At 46.2% G+C, this 17,949-nt stretch overlaps 1 protein-coding gene across 2 annotated transcripts; it reads right to left on the bottom strand.

Moving 5' to 3' along the window:
- Window positions 1-5,165: 5,165 nt before the first annotated feature.
- On the bottom strand, window positions 5,166-8,370 carry Txnip (thioredoxin interacting protein). 2 transcript variants are annotated; one of them, XM_021158592.2, is made up of 8 exons: window positions 7,833-8,370; window positions 7,380-7,455; window positions 7,125-7,272; window positions 6,901-7,003; window positions 6,486-6,742; window positions 6,235-6,391; window positions 5,970-6,121; window positions 5,166-5,850 (listed from the first exon to the last, which is right to left on the bottom strand). In XM_021158592.2, exons 1-8 carry the CDS (start codon window positions 8,080-8,082, stop codon window positions 5,812-5,814), a joined length of 1,182 nt encoding a protein of 393 aa, XP_021014251.1. In that variant the 5' UTR covers window positions 8,083-8,370; the 3' UTR covers window positions 5,166-5,811. The 2 variants fall into 2 exon arrangements, with proteins under 2 accessions (XP_021014251.1, XP_021014252.1); XM_021158593.2 differs by having other exon boundaries at window positions 7,380-7,452.
- Between the last annotated feature and the right edge of the window lie 9,579 nt (window positions 8,371-17,949).

The raw sequence follows: 17,949 nt of genomic DNA, 5'->3' as shown, positions 1-17,949 counted from the left end.
ACTTTTCCAGGCTCTAGAGCCATCACCTAGTGAGCCAAGGCCTGCAACCCTGAATCTGTGGCTGTCTCTGGAAGGTTGTTTCAACCTCCGAAGTACTGTGGATAGGAGGTCTTCTTCCTGTCAGAGCGCTTAGGACAGGAGAGTCAGTTAGATGTATGCTTTATCTCCCTTCTGTGTTCTCACTTAGAGGTGATTCAAGGAAAAAATACTCTAGCAGGACTCTGTGGACTGCTCAAAAAAATTAGTCAAAGGTAGGCTGGGAGCTGGCTCACTCAGTAACATGTTTGCCACACAAGAACAAAGGTCTGAGTAGGAGCCCAAACCTATTTAAAATGCAGAACATAGTAGCTAATGCTTATAATCCCAGTGGTGGAAAAGCGCAGACAAGGGGGCCGCTGGGGATGCCTGGCCAGCCAATGTAGCCCCATTAGGGAACTTCCAACTCTGAGACATCCTATCTCAAAAACAAACAAACAAAATGTGCACAAAGTCAGAGCAACAACACCCAAAGTGAGAGCACACACACACACACACACACATGAGACAGAGAGAGAGAGAGAGAGAGAGAGAGAGAGAGAGTGTCAGAGAGTCAAAGGTCTTCATGTGTAGTTAGTTCCTGCTGGCCATATGCTTAGTTTTCTCTTCTCTCCACAATTTTCTCTCTCAATGTCCCAACTCTAGTTGGATCCTTTCATTTTCTTTATGTTTAGAGAAGCCCCTTGGCTTTTTGTTCGCGTGTTTGTTTTTAAGTAACTACCTGTAGCTGTTGTTTTTGGAGCCCACCTTGGCCTCAAAGTCGCTACTGCGCCCCTGAGGATGGCCTGCATTTCCTGATCTACTGTCTGCTTTTTTGAGGCAGGGTCTCATGTATCCCAGGCTGGCCTCAGACTCACTACATAGATATATATGGCTTGAACGTTTGAACTTCTGTGATCTTCCTGCCTCTGCCTCCCAAATTTAGGGATTGCTGGTGTTTACCACCAGGCTTTTTTTTTTTTTTTTTTTTTTAAATATGCTGCTAAGGTTCAAATTCAGGCTTTGGCTTTATGCATTTTAGACACTCTTCCAATGGAGCTGTGGCTCTGATCTTTTTGTTTTGGTTTGGTTTTTTGTTTCAAGACAGAGTTTTTCTGTGTATCTCTGGCTGTCCTAGAACTCACTGTGTAGACCAGGCCAGCCTCTAACTCACAGAAATTCTCCTGCCTCTGCCTCTGGAGTACTGGGATTAAAGGCGTGTGCCACTGCTACCGGCTTCCACCTCTAGTCTTAATAACAAAAGCTTTCTGTGTACCCCAAGCTGGCTTGAACTCTTGACCCATTTGCTTCAGTCTCCCATATGATGGGGTGACAGGCCACCAGGCCCTTCTCTTAACTTTATTTTCTTTAGGGTGNCCCCCCCCCCNCCCCCCGCCACTTCTCACTATTTCTTTTTGACTTTTCTCAGCTCTTCCCGTACTAGACTGGACCTAATGAATAAATAATACTCAGAACTAGATCTCTACTAACGGCGGTGGTATGTGGGGGTTGTTGTTCTTTAAAAATTGAAAGCCATTTGAGAAGAGCACGGGAAAATGAGACCCAGTGTTAAATGGGGAAAGAGCTGCCCAGCAACGGGGAAGTGGCACAAAATGAGCCTTCAGGCAGGAAATGTCCCAGGATGAGACAGAAATTGTGTAGAGAAGGCAAAAGGAAGTGGAGGGCAGCCTGCTGTGCCCTCAGGAGGGATGGGTTTCCTCTTGGGGAGCAGATCCGGCAACTTCCTTCCTCAGAGTTAGCTGCGAGGCACGATATGGGGATGACTCGTGACACAGTGCTGTATAAGTCTAGATTAATTAAACAGAACTAAAAATGCCATTTTTCAGTCACAGTTTGATGACTCCACAGCACAAGGTTCACACAGAATGTCCATTGTCACAGAAAACGCCTTAGTCCAGGTGTTATGAGCGACACTTATAAACCCAGTCCTCAGAGCTTGGGGCAGCAGGATGGCCCCCGTGCAGAGTGAGGTCCAGGCCAGCTTGGGTGCCAGAGAGAGACCAGTCTTGGAAAGAAAATAAAATCTTGTAAATAGTGCTAGATGTGGTGGGGGTGGGGTGGGGCTGGGATACCAGGAGAGGGGGCATATGTTCTGCCTCTTGCAGGATCAAATCTCTTGAGTGGCCTTGGGTGTTGTTATCTGTCCTTTCCTGGCCACTCAGTTCTCATAACAAGTCTGTGTACACAAATACGCAGACCTTCCTGGTCTCTCCATCCCTTAGCCTGGCCCTCTTTCTCATTCTTGTCCCTGCTCCAACCCTCAAGTCCCTGGAAACCCAGCTGCATAAAAAACTTTTCCGTCAACTTTGACCTAGTTTCCTGATCACAGAATTAAAGGGGAGGGGCTACTAAATGTTTGAACAGGTGAGAAATGGGGGAGGACTTCAGGTGAGAGTTTTCACAGCAATAGGGAGAGGTAGGTACCAGCACACTGTAAACAGATAAAAGGAGCTCACGAATCTAAGATGCAGATCAGTTGGCAAAGTGTTTGCCCAGTGTAGACGGAGCCCGATTTCAGCCTCCAGCAGTGTATAAAGTGAGCGTGGAAACACATGCATGCCTATGAATCCAGTGCTAGGAAGGTGGGGCCAGAGGGTCAGAAATTCAAGGTCACCCTGAAGACACAGCCTAGACTAAATGAAACCCAGTATCAAAAGACAAAGAAGGAAAAATGTCACCTGGCTTGGATAAAGGCAATGGCTGTGAGTTTGGTGACCTGTGTTTGATGGGTCATTGGGATCATGTAAAGGTGGAAGGGGGAACCAGTTCCACAGATGTCCTTTGACCTCCCCGGGCACTGTGGTATACAGACACAAATGATTGTTCTTTTTATTTATCTTTTATTTTTTATTTTATTTTTGGGTTTTTCAAGACAGGGTTTCTCTGTGTAGCCCTGGCTGTCCTGGAACTCACTCTGTAGACCAGGCTGGCCTCGACCTTAGAAATCCGCCTGCCTCTGCCTCCCGAGTGCTGGGATTAAAGGCGTGCGCCACTGAGGCAGGAAAGTGACAGGTGCGATATAGCGAACGGAGGGTAAAGATCAATTACTAGCACAGGAAAGGATTTCTTTTTTTTTCAATTTCAATTTCTGTTCAGTTCTGTGTTCACATGCTTTTTTGTGTGTTGTGTGGTTTTGTGGTTTGTTTGGGGGGATATAAGTGCTTGCTTTGTAGCCCTAGAAGACCTGGCGGTACCTGTGGCCAAGGCTGTCTTGAACTCTTGACAATCCTCCTGCTTTTGTCTCTCAAATGCTGGGTTTTAGGTGTGTGTTACCACAGCGAGCCTCCCCTTGGTTTCTAATACAGTGCTTCAGAAAGGGTACTGGTGTGTCGAAAGCTATGGAAAACCCATTTTGACGAAAAACATTTAGATGAACCAAAACCCAGGAAGAATGGTGTGATGTATTCTGCCATCTCTGTTTCTCACGTGTGTAGCTTTTTCCTGAATAAAATAACTTCAGTTAGCAGTGAAATGGTTTATCAGTCATCAATACCCTTGTAAGAAATAGAAAATTCCAAAACAGGTCCCAAGGAATAAGGGTAGACACTGAATTCTAATTATACGTTGAGAACTGTAAAGAGTCAGGCTGTGGTGGTAAACTCGAATCCTAGCATTCGGGGGACAGAAGAAAGTGGATCTCTGAGTTTGGGATTAGCCTGATCTACAGACCAGGACTACAGAGGAAACCCTGTCTCAAAAAACACAATAAACTATAAAGATAGAAAACTGTAGCTGCTTCTAAAACATCTAATCCCTATAACTAAAACTAAGTCTGAAATAGTTCCTCTTTGCAGCTTATGAACCAAGTTTATATTGGGGGAATTCTCAATAAAAACCAAGTGATGAACGAGACCGTGGTCTTCTAATCCCAGTGCTCGGGAGGCTGAGACAGGATTGCTTCCAGGTTAAGGCTAGCCCGAATTTGTCTCAAGCAAAACAAAACCAAAAACTCCATTGCCACCAGTCATCCTGTTTTGGGGTAGGGTGGGCTAAGGCCTCTGCCAGTCAGGACCCATTCTCACTCTGGACTGTCTGCTGAGCTTTCGGGAACATCAGATCCAGAGCACACCAGGACCGCTTCCTGCCTCCCATCTGAGCAAACACCCATTTAATTTCCCTCACATTAATCTCCCAGTCCCTTCTCCCCACATCCTCCCTGCGTTTGTGTAAACAAAAGCTGCTCATTTGGATTTAACAAAAACAAAAAAGAATCTCACCGTGTCCCTTCCAAATCCCGAGTTATTTTTAAAGAATTCATAAACAGGGCAGAGAACTGGGCCTCAGGGTCCCACAAAGTGGAACTGACTTTTGCAAGGTAGGTTCTAAGCACCACATTCCCACCTGCATTCACACACACAAACTATGAAAACCTGAGCATGACACTGCGTGCTTGTGATGTCTGCACCAGAGGTTCAAGGCTATCCTTAGCCCCAGGAGCAAGCCTGATCCTGAAGGAGTTTTCTGACAAACCAGCCGTTATGTCACTCAGGGTCAAGAGACTTCTCTCCCCACCGGCTTTCAGTATTGGGAAGCAGGGAAAAACACTTTCTAGTAACTTCTCCAGTATCTCAGACAAGAAAAGAACATTTATTTTGGCATTTAAAAAACTTTATTTAATTTTTTTACAAAGGATAACCCCACTTTGGGGTGAAAATATATTTGGATAAGTAGAAAATATAGTTTTTAATCATACAAAAAGATACACAAAATACAAAAACAACAAAAAACGAAACCTCCATCAGCTCGCAAACATTCTGGCTGCACAGTTCTCAGGTGGAGTGCTCAGGGTGGAGCTGACACAGGACAAAGTGCTAAGGCTCAGTGAGCTTACAGAAGTCTGTGCGTTGGGAGAAAGCCTCAAAAGCAATAACCAAGCTGGGCCTTTGATCGCAGCACTCAGGAGGCAGAGGCAGGTGGATCTCTCAGGCCAGCCTGGGTCTACAGAGTTCAGGGATAGAGACCCTACCCCCCACCCTCCAAGTCACTGGGCTTAACCCTTAAGAGACAGACTGGTGGAGCTTACATCTATGATGGAGACTAAAACAAAACTGACAAGCTAAAGTGCTAAGAACATCGCCTTAGAATCAATTCCAAGGGATTACAGGGAAATAACAGATTCTCCCATCTGATTATGCTTACAAGAGAACACAGTGCAACTGGCTGTAAAGTGGCTTTTATGGCCGTCAATGGGCACAGCTACTACTGCTCCCAGGGTGAAGTCAACTTGGAGCAGCTGCCCCAAATTTCACAGGCTGCGTGCTCACCAGCCGTGGAAGGTCTTTTTTCTTTGTAAAGATATAAAAAAGGAACACTGACTTTAAAAAACAAAAACACTCCTCTTACAAAATTTTGGCCATGACTTGAAATTGGCTCTGTCCCCCATGGCACAGATGATGGTCTACTGATATTTTAAACAATTTAAAATTCCCTTTCAAACAAAAACCTTGGAAAGACCACGCCAGAAGGTCAGCAGTACCCTGACTCAGTCAACACAAACAAGTTCTTCATTTCCAACATCCGAGAAAGTGGTCAGGTCTCAATTTTCCTGAGTGTTCTGACGTCCACCCAGCAAACACTCCTAATACCACAGTGCGGGCACTGGTCTGCACCACTTGAAGCCGGAGACCCGCCTACTGATTGCCACCCATCTTGAGGAGTCAGCGGCTGGGGTGTACCCGTTCCCCACTGTAGAGACTGAGTCTCTGAAACACTGGAGAGTTCAAGCAGAGAGGCAGAAAGAAATGCGCTAATACAGACGCTTCATTTCCTGCAGGCTCACTGCACGTTGTTGTTGTTAAGGACGCACGGATCCACCTGAAAGGGGAAGAGAGAGGAAATTTTCAGTTTTTTTAGTTAAGTAAAAAACCCACATTAACCCTTCCTTCAAAAGGATGAGGACAAAATGTTGACCCTGTGAGAATAGCAGTTCTCACCTCAGTGTAAGTGGGTGGGGGCATGAACTGGAACTCAGGGGCGTACATAAAGATAGGGCTGTCTTGAGAGTCGTCCACATCGTCCAGCAGAGGGGTGGTGGGGCTCTCTAGTCTGTGATCTTCAGGAATGATGTCCATATAGCAAGGAGGAGCTGAAGAGAGAAAACGGGGTCAGAAGTCCGGCTAAGAAATAAATGCCAGGCCACCCCAACTCCACAAGCCCAAGCAGGTCAAAATCACGAGAACCTATCCGGCTGCAGCTTACCTTCTGGGGTATCTGGGATGTTTAGGTCTATCCAGCTCATCTCAGAGCTCGTCCGGCTGGCCATGCTGGATGTCCGGCTGCTCAGACCCGACCTGCTGCCAATCACTAGGGGTAGATCCAGGATGACTTTCTTGGAGCCAGGGACACTGACGTAGATCTAGAAAGGAGGGTGGCAGTTTGTTAGATGGGTTGAGTACTAGAAAGCGCTGAATTTGTAAACCAAGTAATTGTCTCCCTTCTCACCCACTCACCAGCAAGGAGTATTCGACTTTGAGGATGTTGCAGCCCAGGATGGATGGTCTGATCTTCTGCACTCTGAGGCTCTTGCCACGCCACGATGCGCACGTCCCTGAGATAATGTGATTGCCTCTGACCGAGGACAGCTTCTGAGTGAACACTTTGGTCTGGCCATTGGCAAGGTAAGTGTGTCGGGCCACAATAGCGGCTTTGGGGACCACGATTCGGGAGCAAGTGTTCTCAAAGTCAGCATGGATGGAGATGTCATCACCTAGAGTTAAAGAGAAAAGAGGAAGTATGAATATCCATGCAAGTTAACAGCACTTCCTCTGCCTCTACCCCGTGACCCTCTCCGAACCCCCCTACCCCCCCCACCCCACCCCCAGTTCTGGCTATCCTGTCTAGCATTTGAAGCAGTTATGTTTTTACCTTCACAGAATCCCTTTCTGTCAATTCGAGCAGAGACTGACACACGCCCATCAGGGATGAACATGCAGGAAACTTTCTTCTCCTTTTTGGCAGACACTGGTGCCTGTGTAAAAGGAAATAATGTTTTGAGATATTTCAGCGCCCCATGCATCTAATTTATTATCCCTGACCAAGAAGAATAAAACCTTTTTAAAAACAAAACAAAACCAAAACAAACCCCTCACCATTAAGTCAGGGGTATTGACATCCACTAGATCCATCACTTCGAAGTTTTTCTTTGCCTCTTGAGTTGGCTGGCTGGGGCGATCGAGAAAAGCCTTCACCCAGTAGTCTACGCAGCCATATTTTCCTTTAAAAGATGTTCCCAGGGGCCTGTGACAAAACAATGAACCAAAATTAAGGCTAAGAACTATAAGAGATCAACGGAAGGTTAAGACTTAGAAATAAGAGTGCAAGGTGCACACTTGGTGGATGCCTACCCGTGAGGAAGCTCGAAGCCGAACTTGTACTCGTATTTGTTTCCAGGCCTCATGATCACCATCTCATTCTCACCTGCTGGGAAACAAAGGCAAGGGGCCATTAGGCTTCTTGTTACATTTTCAAAGCGTCTGTGAGGAGTGCCTGGGCAGCAGACTAGCCTGACTTCCATCTCTTACACTACGGAAGAAAAGATCCCAGAGCACTTTCTTGGACAGAAGTGAAAACATTAATCTTTAAGTAGTAGCTAGGGCAACACTTTCAGGAAATAGTACCTCGGAAAGTGTTCGAATCACTCTAGGGGGTTGGAGAAGGGTAGTGGAAAAACTTGCAAATTACAAAGTAAAAAAATATAGGGACCAACAGTTCAAACCATTCAAACGGAACATTTAGTGGTGCCCTCCCCGACCCACAGTCCTCCCAAGTCACCATCCGCCCTGCAGAGAGCGCAGTACCTGTAGGCTGCTCTTCTAGGAGAAGTGTGTCTTCATAGCGCAGGTAGTCCAAAGTCTGTTTGCACTGCTGAGACCCTTGCATCCACAGGACCTTGGCCACGCCGCAAGCCAGGATCCTGACGGCTTTGACTCGGGTAACTTCACACACTTCCACTATCACCCGGCCGGCCACCTTCTCCCCGCTGCCGTACACCTTCTCGGGGTCGTTGAAGACCACCTCAAAAGACTTGATCTTCTTGAACATCACCATGATTGAGCCGAGCGGGTTCAAGAAAAACGGAAGCCGGAGAGGAAAATAATCTTTAAGAGCCCTTCACAGCAAACGAAGAGCTCACTCTCCTCCGTAAAGTCAGGGCTTGAAAACCCAAAGGAAAATGTAAAGAAAGCCTCAAACAAACCCTAACAACTTCTCCAAAAGGTGCCTGAAAGTTTCAACCTGCTGGCTGTGCCAAGAGCTTTCAGGAGAAAAATAACAGCTGTCTTCCGCCACTGGAGGAACTCTGGAAATCCCGAGACCAGAGGAGGAGAGTGTCAAGCCGCTGCCGGAAACGGCTTATATAGCCGCCCGGCTTGCCGCTCCACGCGAGTGCTGGCCTGGAGGCTCGTGCAGCCCTCGTGCACAGTTCTCCCATTGGCTACTTGGCCCTTGTTTACCAGGCCTCCAACCAATCAGCGAGGCCGCAGGGGCGCGTGGACACGGTGTGCTCCTAGCGGGGAAAATGGTTGTTGTTCGGGTGCGCAGCCTTGCCAGCAGGAGGGGCGGGGCCCGGGGCAGCGGGTGCCCCCCCACCCCCGGGAGGCTGGGACCCCGCGACCCTGAACCTCATCCAGGGGACTCCTCTTGGGAGCTGGGTTGTTTGGGTTTGTGCTTTGTTGTTGGGTTTTTTTTTTTCCTTCTTTTTTTAGGTGAAAGAAAAATGTGCTTAGGAGAGGATTTCATGACTCGCCTGAGCCAGCGCAATTCATTTCGAGGTGACCATTTATTCCTGGCTCACAAGTTCGCAAGTCTGTGAAAAACAATCCCATCGCCCCGAGGATACTCCAGGATGGAGCGGAGGGCGAGAGTGCAGTTGTGTTAGTGAGAAAGAGCCCACCCGATATGCTCCTATTGCACTTCTATTGAAGAATAAAAGGCTGCAGTCTCTCCAGACGAGAACTTGTCATATTTTAAGTCTGGCTTTCAGTCCTTTTTGGTGAATGCTCTGGTGGGTTCCCCTCATTTCATGCCCCTATGTGCTGCAGTTCCTCGCCCATTACATTCTATTCTGTTCTCTGGAGCGGAAGCAATAAGGGAGTGTCCACATCCTGTTGCTTATCCCCTCATCTCTTCAGTGTACCTGTGAAGTTGGGGAACATTTTGTATATGTTCCCTTGTTCCTCACTGCAGCTTTGTGAGATGTGTACTTTCACACTGATGGCTCCCCCGTCCTTGTTTCTCCAGGAAACAAGAGGGTGGGTACAAACCAAAAAAATAAGAAAAAGGAAGAAAAAGAACATCACTCCTTACTTTGTTTCCGAGTTCCTGTCATTCTCCACCCCCCTCCCTTGTCCTCTCTCCAAAATGACTAAATGAAATGCATATCCCTAAGCCTGTTTCAATTTCACCAGCGCTGGAGCTGTGTTGGTTTCACTTGGTTATCTGGCAAACCTTGCTGAGAGATACCTCAGGAGCTGACTAGAGAAATAACTCTTTAAGTGTGCAAAGAAATGCTTGTGTGTAGAAGAAGGATTACCTGCAACCCCCTCCCCCTCCGCCCCCTACTCTATTCCCCACCCCCCCACCCACTCCCACCCCCACCCTGCACCGGAGCCTTGTCATTGAGTCCTAAACTCCTTCCATATTTGGGCAGAATTATTAGGAGACTATCTATCTCCTTCTTCCTTGCGCGGGAAAATAAAGATGATAGCCCTGAGATTAAGATGGAGAAGTAAAAAGCGTTTGCATGCCTGTTCACCGCTGTTCATAAACAACACCCCCAGCCCCCACCCCCGCGCGCCTTAACTGGGTTGACACCCTAAGGCTAACAAGTTACAACTCAACCTTAATCTTAAGCAAGCACAAAGATGAACATCACATGGTTCAAAAACATATACACAACACCAAGGCCTAGGAACACCTTGATCCTTAGGGTGTGTTTGTTCCAGAAAGTTAACGAACTAGGCTTTAGGTGTTTTCCAATGATAAACAGTATTTATTAATACTGTAAGGGAGGTAGGTCGCTCACTAACTTCAGTTTCTCAGTGCCTGTAGCAGGCATCTGCGAAACCCTTAGCTTGATGGTATGAAATATCAAAATATACCGAAAGTGCATATATCGATATTGTTAAATAGCGTGGTATGTAGCAACATAAGATTTAAAATTTTTGTATGTCTATGGGTGTTTTTTTCTTTCTTTCTTTTTTTTTTTTAACCACGTGTGTGCTTGCTGCCCACGTGTGTGCTTGCTGCCCACGTGTGTCCGATGCCTTCCTTAGAAGTGGAGTTAAGTGTTGTGAGCTGCCGTTTTGGTTCTGGGACTCGAACTCGTTTCCTCTGACACTATCAACCACCAAGCCATCTCTTCAGTCCCAGCTACATAAGACTTCAGGAGAACCAGAGAGATGGTGCCGGGCCTGCCAACCTGAGTTCAATAGCAGAACCCACACAGTAGCAAAAAAACCAACTCTGACCTCCCCCCCCCCTCCTGCCCCTCCCCAGTAGTCACTCCAGAGACACCCAAAATAAAAATTTTATTTTATTTATTTTTTTTTATTTTATTATTATTATTTTTTTTTTGGTTTTTCGAGACAGGGTTTCTCTGTGTAGCCCTGGCTGTCCTGGAACTCACTCTGTAGACCAGGCTGGCCTCGAACTCAGAAANCCGCCTGCCTCTGCCTCCCAAGTGCTGGGATTAAAGGCGTGCGCCACCACGCCCGGCTTAATAAAAATTTTAAATGTAAAAAAGTTCTTGTTTTTAAGTCTTGAGGTCAGATGAAGGAGGGGAGGCTGCTAAGGGGTGAGAGGGTGTTACCTTGGGATGTCTCCCAGGAGGCAATGCTGATAGTTGCTCGGGGTGTCTATGGAGTATTGAATTCTTTAATTAAGGGAAACCCTGTGGACAGTTCTGTGTCCTGTCCCCTGCACGGCTATCATTTCTTAATTTGCGGCGCTCAGCAGAGACCACTTGTTTGTTCTGCGTTAGGCCAAAAATCTGTTTAACTCTGGCAGTGGCAGCTGCTTCCTGGGCCTATAGCCAAGGCGTGTTCTGAATTGGCTGCCTCCTGGAGAAGATTGTTTATAACCTTTCACCTGGTATTCTCATAGCAATTTGTCCCTCTTCTCTCTCTCTCTCTCTCTCTCTCTCTCTCTCTCTCTCTCTCTCTCTCTCTCTCTCTCTCTCACGCATGCACGCACACGCACATGTATGCACGTACCCATTTCAGTTCTTGGATGGAAGAAAAAAAAAGTCTTATAAACAAAAACAGGGCAGAGGCTGTGGGTTCATGGACAAGGACAACTGTGCCCAGGGGGAGCAGAGGCTTGCAAGTTCAGTCTCAGCACCAATAGGAAGCCAAGAATGTTTGTCCTGTGTTTGTTTTACTCTAGACAACCGGGTAGCCAAAGCTGGCAGTGCAGCCTCGTGCACAGGACGCGAAGCCAGGCCTGCAGGTCCTTATTCTCTCTCACCTCTGGCCCTGCAGACAGTCAGAGCTAGGGATGCAAAACAGCTTGGTTTCTTAATCACTGTAAAATATGTCTTTTCCGTCATCCGTCTACTTCTTTCCTGTCTTTCCCTAAGAAGGTAGTTTAGGGGTGGGGGCTGTGAAATGAGTCTGTGGGATTAGAGACTACCCAGTTGTATACGTGACTCCAAGTCATAGATAAATAAGAACACTTAAATAATATATCTTAAGAATTCAGAGAGACTTTTTTGTTTTATTGGACAAGGTTGCATGTGTCCCAGGCTGGCCCCAAACTTGCTATGATAGCCAAGGATGACCTCAAACCTGTTGTTTTAAAAAAAAGACAGGATTTGGGCTGGAGAGATGGCTCAGTGGTTAAGAGCTTCCAGAGGTCCTACGTTCAATTCCCAGCAACCACATGGTGGTTCACAACCATCTGTAGTAAGATCCGATGCCCTCTTCTGCCCCTGTCTCTGCCTCCTCAGCACTGGACCTAAATGAGCGAGCCAGCCCTCTCCCAGCTGAGCTTCATCAGCACACTTGTGGCAATGCGATTTTATTTGTAAAGTCAGCTACCTTCTCGTTTTAAACAGGATTTAAGATTGGATTATTTCGTTTAGTTCCCACAATAACCCGGTGGCTCACAGAAAGGTGCAGTGATTTGCCCGAGGTCACAGGTTTCTGTAAGGACATCCAGAACGTCAACCTAGGCCTACCTGTTCTGTGCCAGGCAAGCAGGTGACTCACTCTTGTAACTCCAGTACTGGGAGAGTAAGGCAGAGGAGAGCCACCACTCCAAGACTAGCCTGGGCTATGTCGTGAGACATTTAATATTATTTACAAAGGAATGATATACAGATGGAGAACGAAAAGCAAAGAAGAGGCGCGATGGGCTGGAGAGGCAGCTCAGGGGTTAGGAGAAATTGTTGTTGCTGCAAAGGACCCAGGTTTGGTTTCCCAGCACCCACGTGGAGGTTCCATACTTCCTCAGGCACCAGGCACAGATGTGAGCCTTGCCTCTTGGTGCTTTGACTTGTACCTTGTTTGATCTTTGCAATGGCATTGTAAAGGATACAGGGCAAGACTCTCAGATAACCAGCTAATAAATATCTGGTTGGAGCCATTCCTGGGCTTGCTCTGATGATGACGGTCCCAGGTTTAGAGGATTCATCACGGGCACCTAAAACAAACAACGACTGGCAAGAAGGGACCCCTGTGTAAAATAAATACCTTGTCTGGAATCCCATGCTTCCCACTGTTGAGGCTGATCTTCCTGCTTCTGCCTCCTGACTGCCAGCACGGCCACTGCACCCCAGTCGGCTTGAGACTTGCGAGGGAAGTCTCCTAAGTCAGATTTGTTTGTTTGGCTTCTCTCTCCTTCCTTTCCTGAGAAGGCAGTGGTTCTCAACCTCCCTGATGCTTCCACCCTTTAATACAGTTCCTCATTATGTTACTTCATTGCTACTTTCTAGCCGTGATTTTGCTATTGTTATGAATTGTAATGTAAATATCTTTGTGGGATCAAGGCCCACAGGGTGAGACACACTGCTCCAGTCGGTTTTCTTCAGTGTTTCTAGAAGACATCAAAGTGAGGTTTCTTTAACAACTGTATAGTTTGAAAACCATCACATAAAGAACTGGAGATTCATCTTGACTTTGGGGTTTTATTCTCTTCTCTTTTGCTATTTTGTTTCTTTTCTTCTTACCCTCTCAGAGCTTTTCCTAAGGATGTTGGCCTTGGTGTCCCCCCTTCTCTCTTTCTTTAATTTTTAGGTTTGCTTTTATTATTTTATGAGTGTTTTGTCTGCCCGTGTACCGCGTTCATGCCTGGCGCTGAGAAAGTGTTGAACCCCCACGTGGGTGCTGGGAAACCAAACCTGGGTCCTTTGCAGCAACAATGTCTCCTAACCACTGAGCCGCCTCTCCAGCCCATCGTGCCTCTTCTTTGTTTGCTTTTCGTTCTCCATCTGTATATCATTCCTTTGTAAATGATATTAAACAGTGGGTGACAGAGAGGCTAGAGAGATGGCTTCGTGGGTAAGAGTCCATGTTGCTTTTCTAGAGGACCTGGGAGAGGAGCCTGAGTGCAAGGCCAGCCTGGTCTACAGAGCCAGTGCCAGGATAGTCAGGGCTACACAGAAAAACCCTGTCTTGAAAAACAAACAAACAAACAAAAATCAAGTTCAAAGTTCAAAGTGAGTTTGAGTCCAGAAAAGTGCTCTACTGTGTAACTAGCCTGTCTCCCGCACTCCTGTCAGCATCTCAAATTCAATTTACCAAGTAATAAATATGCATCTGCCGCTCCACCCCCACCCCATACACTAGAATGTTTGCTTTTTTAGAAAAAAAATGGGGGAGAGAGAAGGATGTAGGGCCTTGTGTAGCCCAGGCTGGCCTTGGTCTCCTCATCTTCCCATGTTTATCTTCTAAGTACATTCACACCCACCTCAGATTTCTTAATAGTTTTCTTAGCTAACCTTCCCAGTATCATCTTTAGATGACAGCTCAATTAACACAACATTTTCCCCCTGCCAGCTCCTGTAATTATGCAAAATCCGGAGCTTACTGAATTCCATGCAAAGTTCCTGCCTCCTTGCCTGCTACTTCCTGATCTACGTTCCCTGCACGTCAGCCAAGCCTGGGTACTCGGTGTTCTCCTAATATCCTCTTCTTCCTTTGTGAAGTCCTCAATGACGCCTCTCTCTACCTGGAACACCTTCCCTCCTCAGCCCCAGCATCTGAAATTCCAGGCCCCACCCTGTCCCCAGTAGACAGTCAGCCAGCATTCCCCTCTGAAATCTTGGTGCCAGCTGGTCTCAGGTTTTGCCTTATAACTAAGTATGATTTTATTATTATTCTTTAATCCTCCCTAGCACGTTGTTTATGCTTCTCAGGCAAGTTGCTCTTTTTTTTTTTTTTTTTTTTTTTTTTACCCCCTGGATAATGGATTTCTAGAGAGCAGGGCTATGTGCTTTTTGTAGCTGTGTGTTCTTCCTAGCACCTATGGAGTGCAGCTCAGGGCGTAAGTAGTGACTGAGCTGATGGTTGGGGGACACTTTAAAGGAGAACATAGTTGTTTCATGGCGATGCAGACTTGTAGTCTTGCTTCCCTTTGAGGTTAATGTTAAGTTTTATACTTTAACTCCAGTTCTTCCCTCCTTGGAATCTGATGGATCGTTGTGTATTAGAGCAAGGGGTGAAGGCAGCCAGAGAGGATGGGATATTTTTCAACCAGGCTTTGTTGACGTAACGGCTCCAGGGAGACGGGACACTCAGTCCTTAGCCTCTTCTGAAAACTTGTCCTTTTCTGAGAAATCCTTTCTTCACGAGTTTAGGAATTCAGTTGGCTCAGCCCTGCCACCCAGTGGGTAGTTAACTACATCAACAAGATCTAAGAACTATCACAAACACTGGAGCCTTTGTGGTGACCTGACTCTTAATCTAGAACTTTCCGATGAATGGCAGAGAAGATTCCTGACCGTGAGAAAAAGAAACAGATGACAGGGGGAGAAACTAAATACAAAACAGTCTCCCGTCCTTTTCACCTGGCTGACGATTAGCAGTGCTTTCTTTCTTAGCTTGTGTTTGAAAGAAAGAGAGAGAGAGGTGAAGGGAGGGAGGGAGGGAGGAAGAGACGGCTCAGGGGTTAAAAGCACTGACTGCCCTTCTGGAGAACCCAGGTTTAACTCACAGCTTCCACTCTGCTCACAACTCTAATCCAGCTCCAAGTGATCTGTCACACACACACAGACACACATGCAGGCAAAACAACAATGCACATAGAATAAAAAATAGGTTATTTTTTTTTAAGGCTGCAAGCTGTGGGTTAGGGCACGGGGCTTTAATTGTGACACTCCGGAGGCAGAGGCAGGTGGGTGTCTGGAAGTAGGCCAGCCTGGTCTACATAACGAGACTGTCTCAAGACAAAACTTCAAGACAGCTGATTCTTACTCACAGTTGGGCAGAAGAAGTGTGTGAAGTGAGAGAAGAACACGGTGATTGGAGGAAGTAACTTGTCTCTGGTCACTCATAGCTTACCCCACACCATCTGATGTATGGCTTAAGCGTCTGTCCACTAGTGCCTCTCTGAGCCTTCAAACGGTAAAATACCACATCCTTCGCAGTTCTCTGTGATTTCTCCAAACAGATTTAACTGGAACCTTGGAGTCCCAGGGGTGTGCTAAGCACCTCCAATGCATATGAATAGTTTTTACCAACTCTGTAGTGCCTGCCTCTGCAGTGCCTGCCTCTTGTCTCTAAACAGCTCCTCTGAGGTGTGAACCATATTATCACAGGTCCTAACAGTTTAGGGACTTCAGAAATTTTTTTTTAATGCAAAAAAGCATTTGTGAATAAATTCTTGCATGCAGGGGCCCAATTCCCTCCAGTTGGAAGGACTGACTTCAGAAATCCTAAAGAGTAAGTGTAATTTCTGTACTGGGATGCTGAGGCAGGAGAATTGCTAGAAGTTCAAGGCCAGTTTGGGACAGAGTGAACCCTTGTCTTAAAACAGGAATTCAAAAGAAGGATCACAGATGGAGAGGCAGTATCTCAGTTTGTAGAGCACTGCCTAGCATGAATGAAGTCCTGGCTTCGATCTCCAGCACCAAGGTAGACCTGTTGGCCTATGCCTGTCATCCTAGCACTTGGGAGATGAGAGGCAAAGAGTCAGAAGTTCAAGGGCATCCTCTGAGTTCTAGGGCAGCCTGGACTTCAGAACTATTTTAGCTTCTAGATTCTAGCCTAATCAGCTAATGTAATTTAGGTTGTCTTTGAAAAAGTAGTGATTCCCCTGCCTCCACCACTACAATAACAAATATAATGCACAAATATTTTTTTAATATAGCAGTGGTTTTCAATGCTCCCAATGCTGCGACCCTTTAATACAGTTCCCCATGCTGTGGTAACGCCCCCCCCAAACCATAAAATTATTTTTGTTGCTACTTCATAGCTGTAATTTTGCTATTGTTATGAATTGTAATGGAAATGTCTGTGTTTTCGATGGTCTTAGGCAGCCTCTGTAAAGGGGTCATTCAATACCCAAGCGGGTCGAGACCCACAGGTTGAGAACTGCTGGCATAGCCCACTGTGCACCCTTCTGATTATCTGTAGACGTGGCTGTGACAGAAGCAGGATTGTGGATTTCCTCATGAAGAGAAAATACCCCCCACACACACACACACGGCCTCTTTCTGTTTCAGATGATTTAATTTTAGCACAGGACCTTCCAGAGCTCATCGAGAGTGGGGTGAAGGGGAAGAGAGACTGGAGACTAATTAACTTAATTTAAAAAGACATAAAGAATTGTTTTCGTTGTATGTGTATACGTATTTTGGCTGCACGTATGCATAAGTGCCATGTACATGACTGGTGCCTAAAGAAACGTATTGTTTGTATGCTACTAAAAGTAATAAACAAATAAAAAACAACCAAACATTGACTGGCTATGGTGTGAATTGGATTTCCTGAAACTAGTGATGCACACCTTTAATCCCAGCACTCAGAAGGCAGAGGCAGTTGGATCTCTCTAAGGTTGAGGTCCAGGAAAGCCAGGGCTACATAGAGAGACCCTGTCTCGAAAAAACAACAACTACATGTGTAATTGATAAGTCTGTGATGGTGGCCTTTACATGGAGTCCCAGTAGTCAGGAGGTAGAGGCAGGGGGATCACCTCTTGTTGGTAGCCAACGTAAGTTAAGTTTCAGAGCAGGCTCCAGGCTCCAATGTAAGACCTTGGTTAAAACAAATAAACAAATATGTACATATGACTTAGGTTAATGCTTCAAGGTAGGAGATGCTCTATAGTAAAGACAGGTGCATGAAACCCTTGGTCTTAAAGACACTGGTTCTATGAACTAATCACAGAAAATGTTCTCAAGGCAGCCTTGATATGTGTGGATAAAGACACTTTGAGGCCAATTTAATTAATATTAAATCGTGTGTGTGTCTGTCTGTCTGTCTGTCTGTTTGACTGTCTGCTGTTTGGTTTTGCTTGTTTGTTTAANAAAAAAAAAAAAAAAGGATCTCTTGCTCCACAGGCTCACCTTCACTTGCCACATAGTAGAGGCTGGCCTTGAACTCCTGACTCTTCTGCCTGCTAATCATTAGGAACTTAAGTGTACTCCACCATACTAGGCCAGTTATTTATTTATTTTGTTACTTGTTCTTTTTAGTGGCACACAAACCATAGGTTTCATGATGACATTGGTATAACAAGATAGGACACATATCTTGTTGTATCCCACTACTGTTTCTTGTCTGGGCTCCTCTCCTTCTTCCACATAGGCCCCTTTCTGCTCTCATCTCACTCATACCCATGCATACACACACACACACACACACACACACACACACACACACACACAGACTGTACATACGAAAGGCCATACACGAGTTTTATTTCAGGAAACATGTAGTTTCACTGCTATGTGGTGGTGATAAATACTTCGTCCTG

Source organism: Mus caroli, chromosome 3 (assembly GCF_900094665.2).
Source record: "Mus caroli chromosome 3, CAROLI_EIJ_v1.1, whole genome shotgun sequence".
NCBI classification, from domain to species: domain Eukaryota; kingdom Metazoa; phylum Chordata; class Mammalia; order Rodentia; family Muridae; genus Mus; species Mus caroli.
The sequence above is the reverse complement of the archived record's forward strand: the minus strand, read 5'-3'. Positions and strand labels throughout refer to the sequence as shown.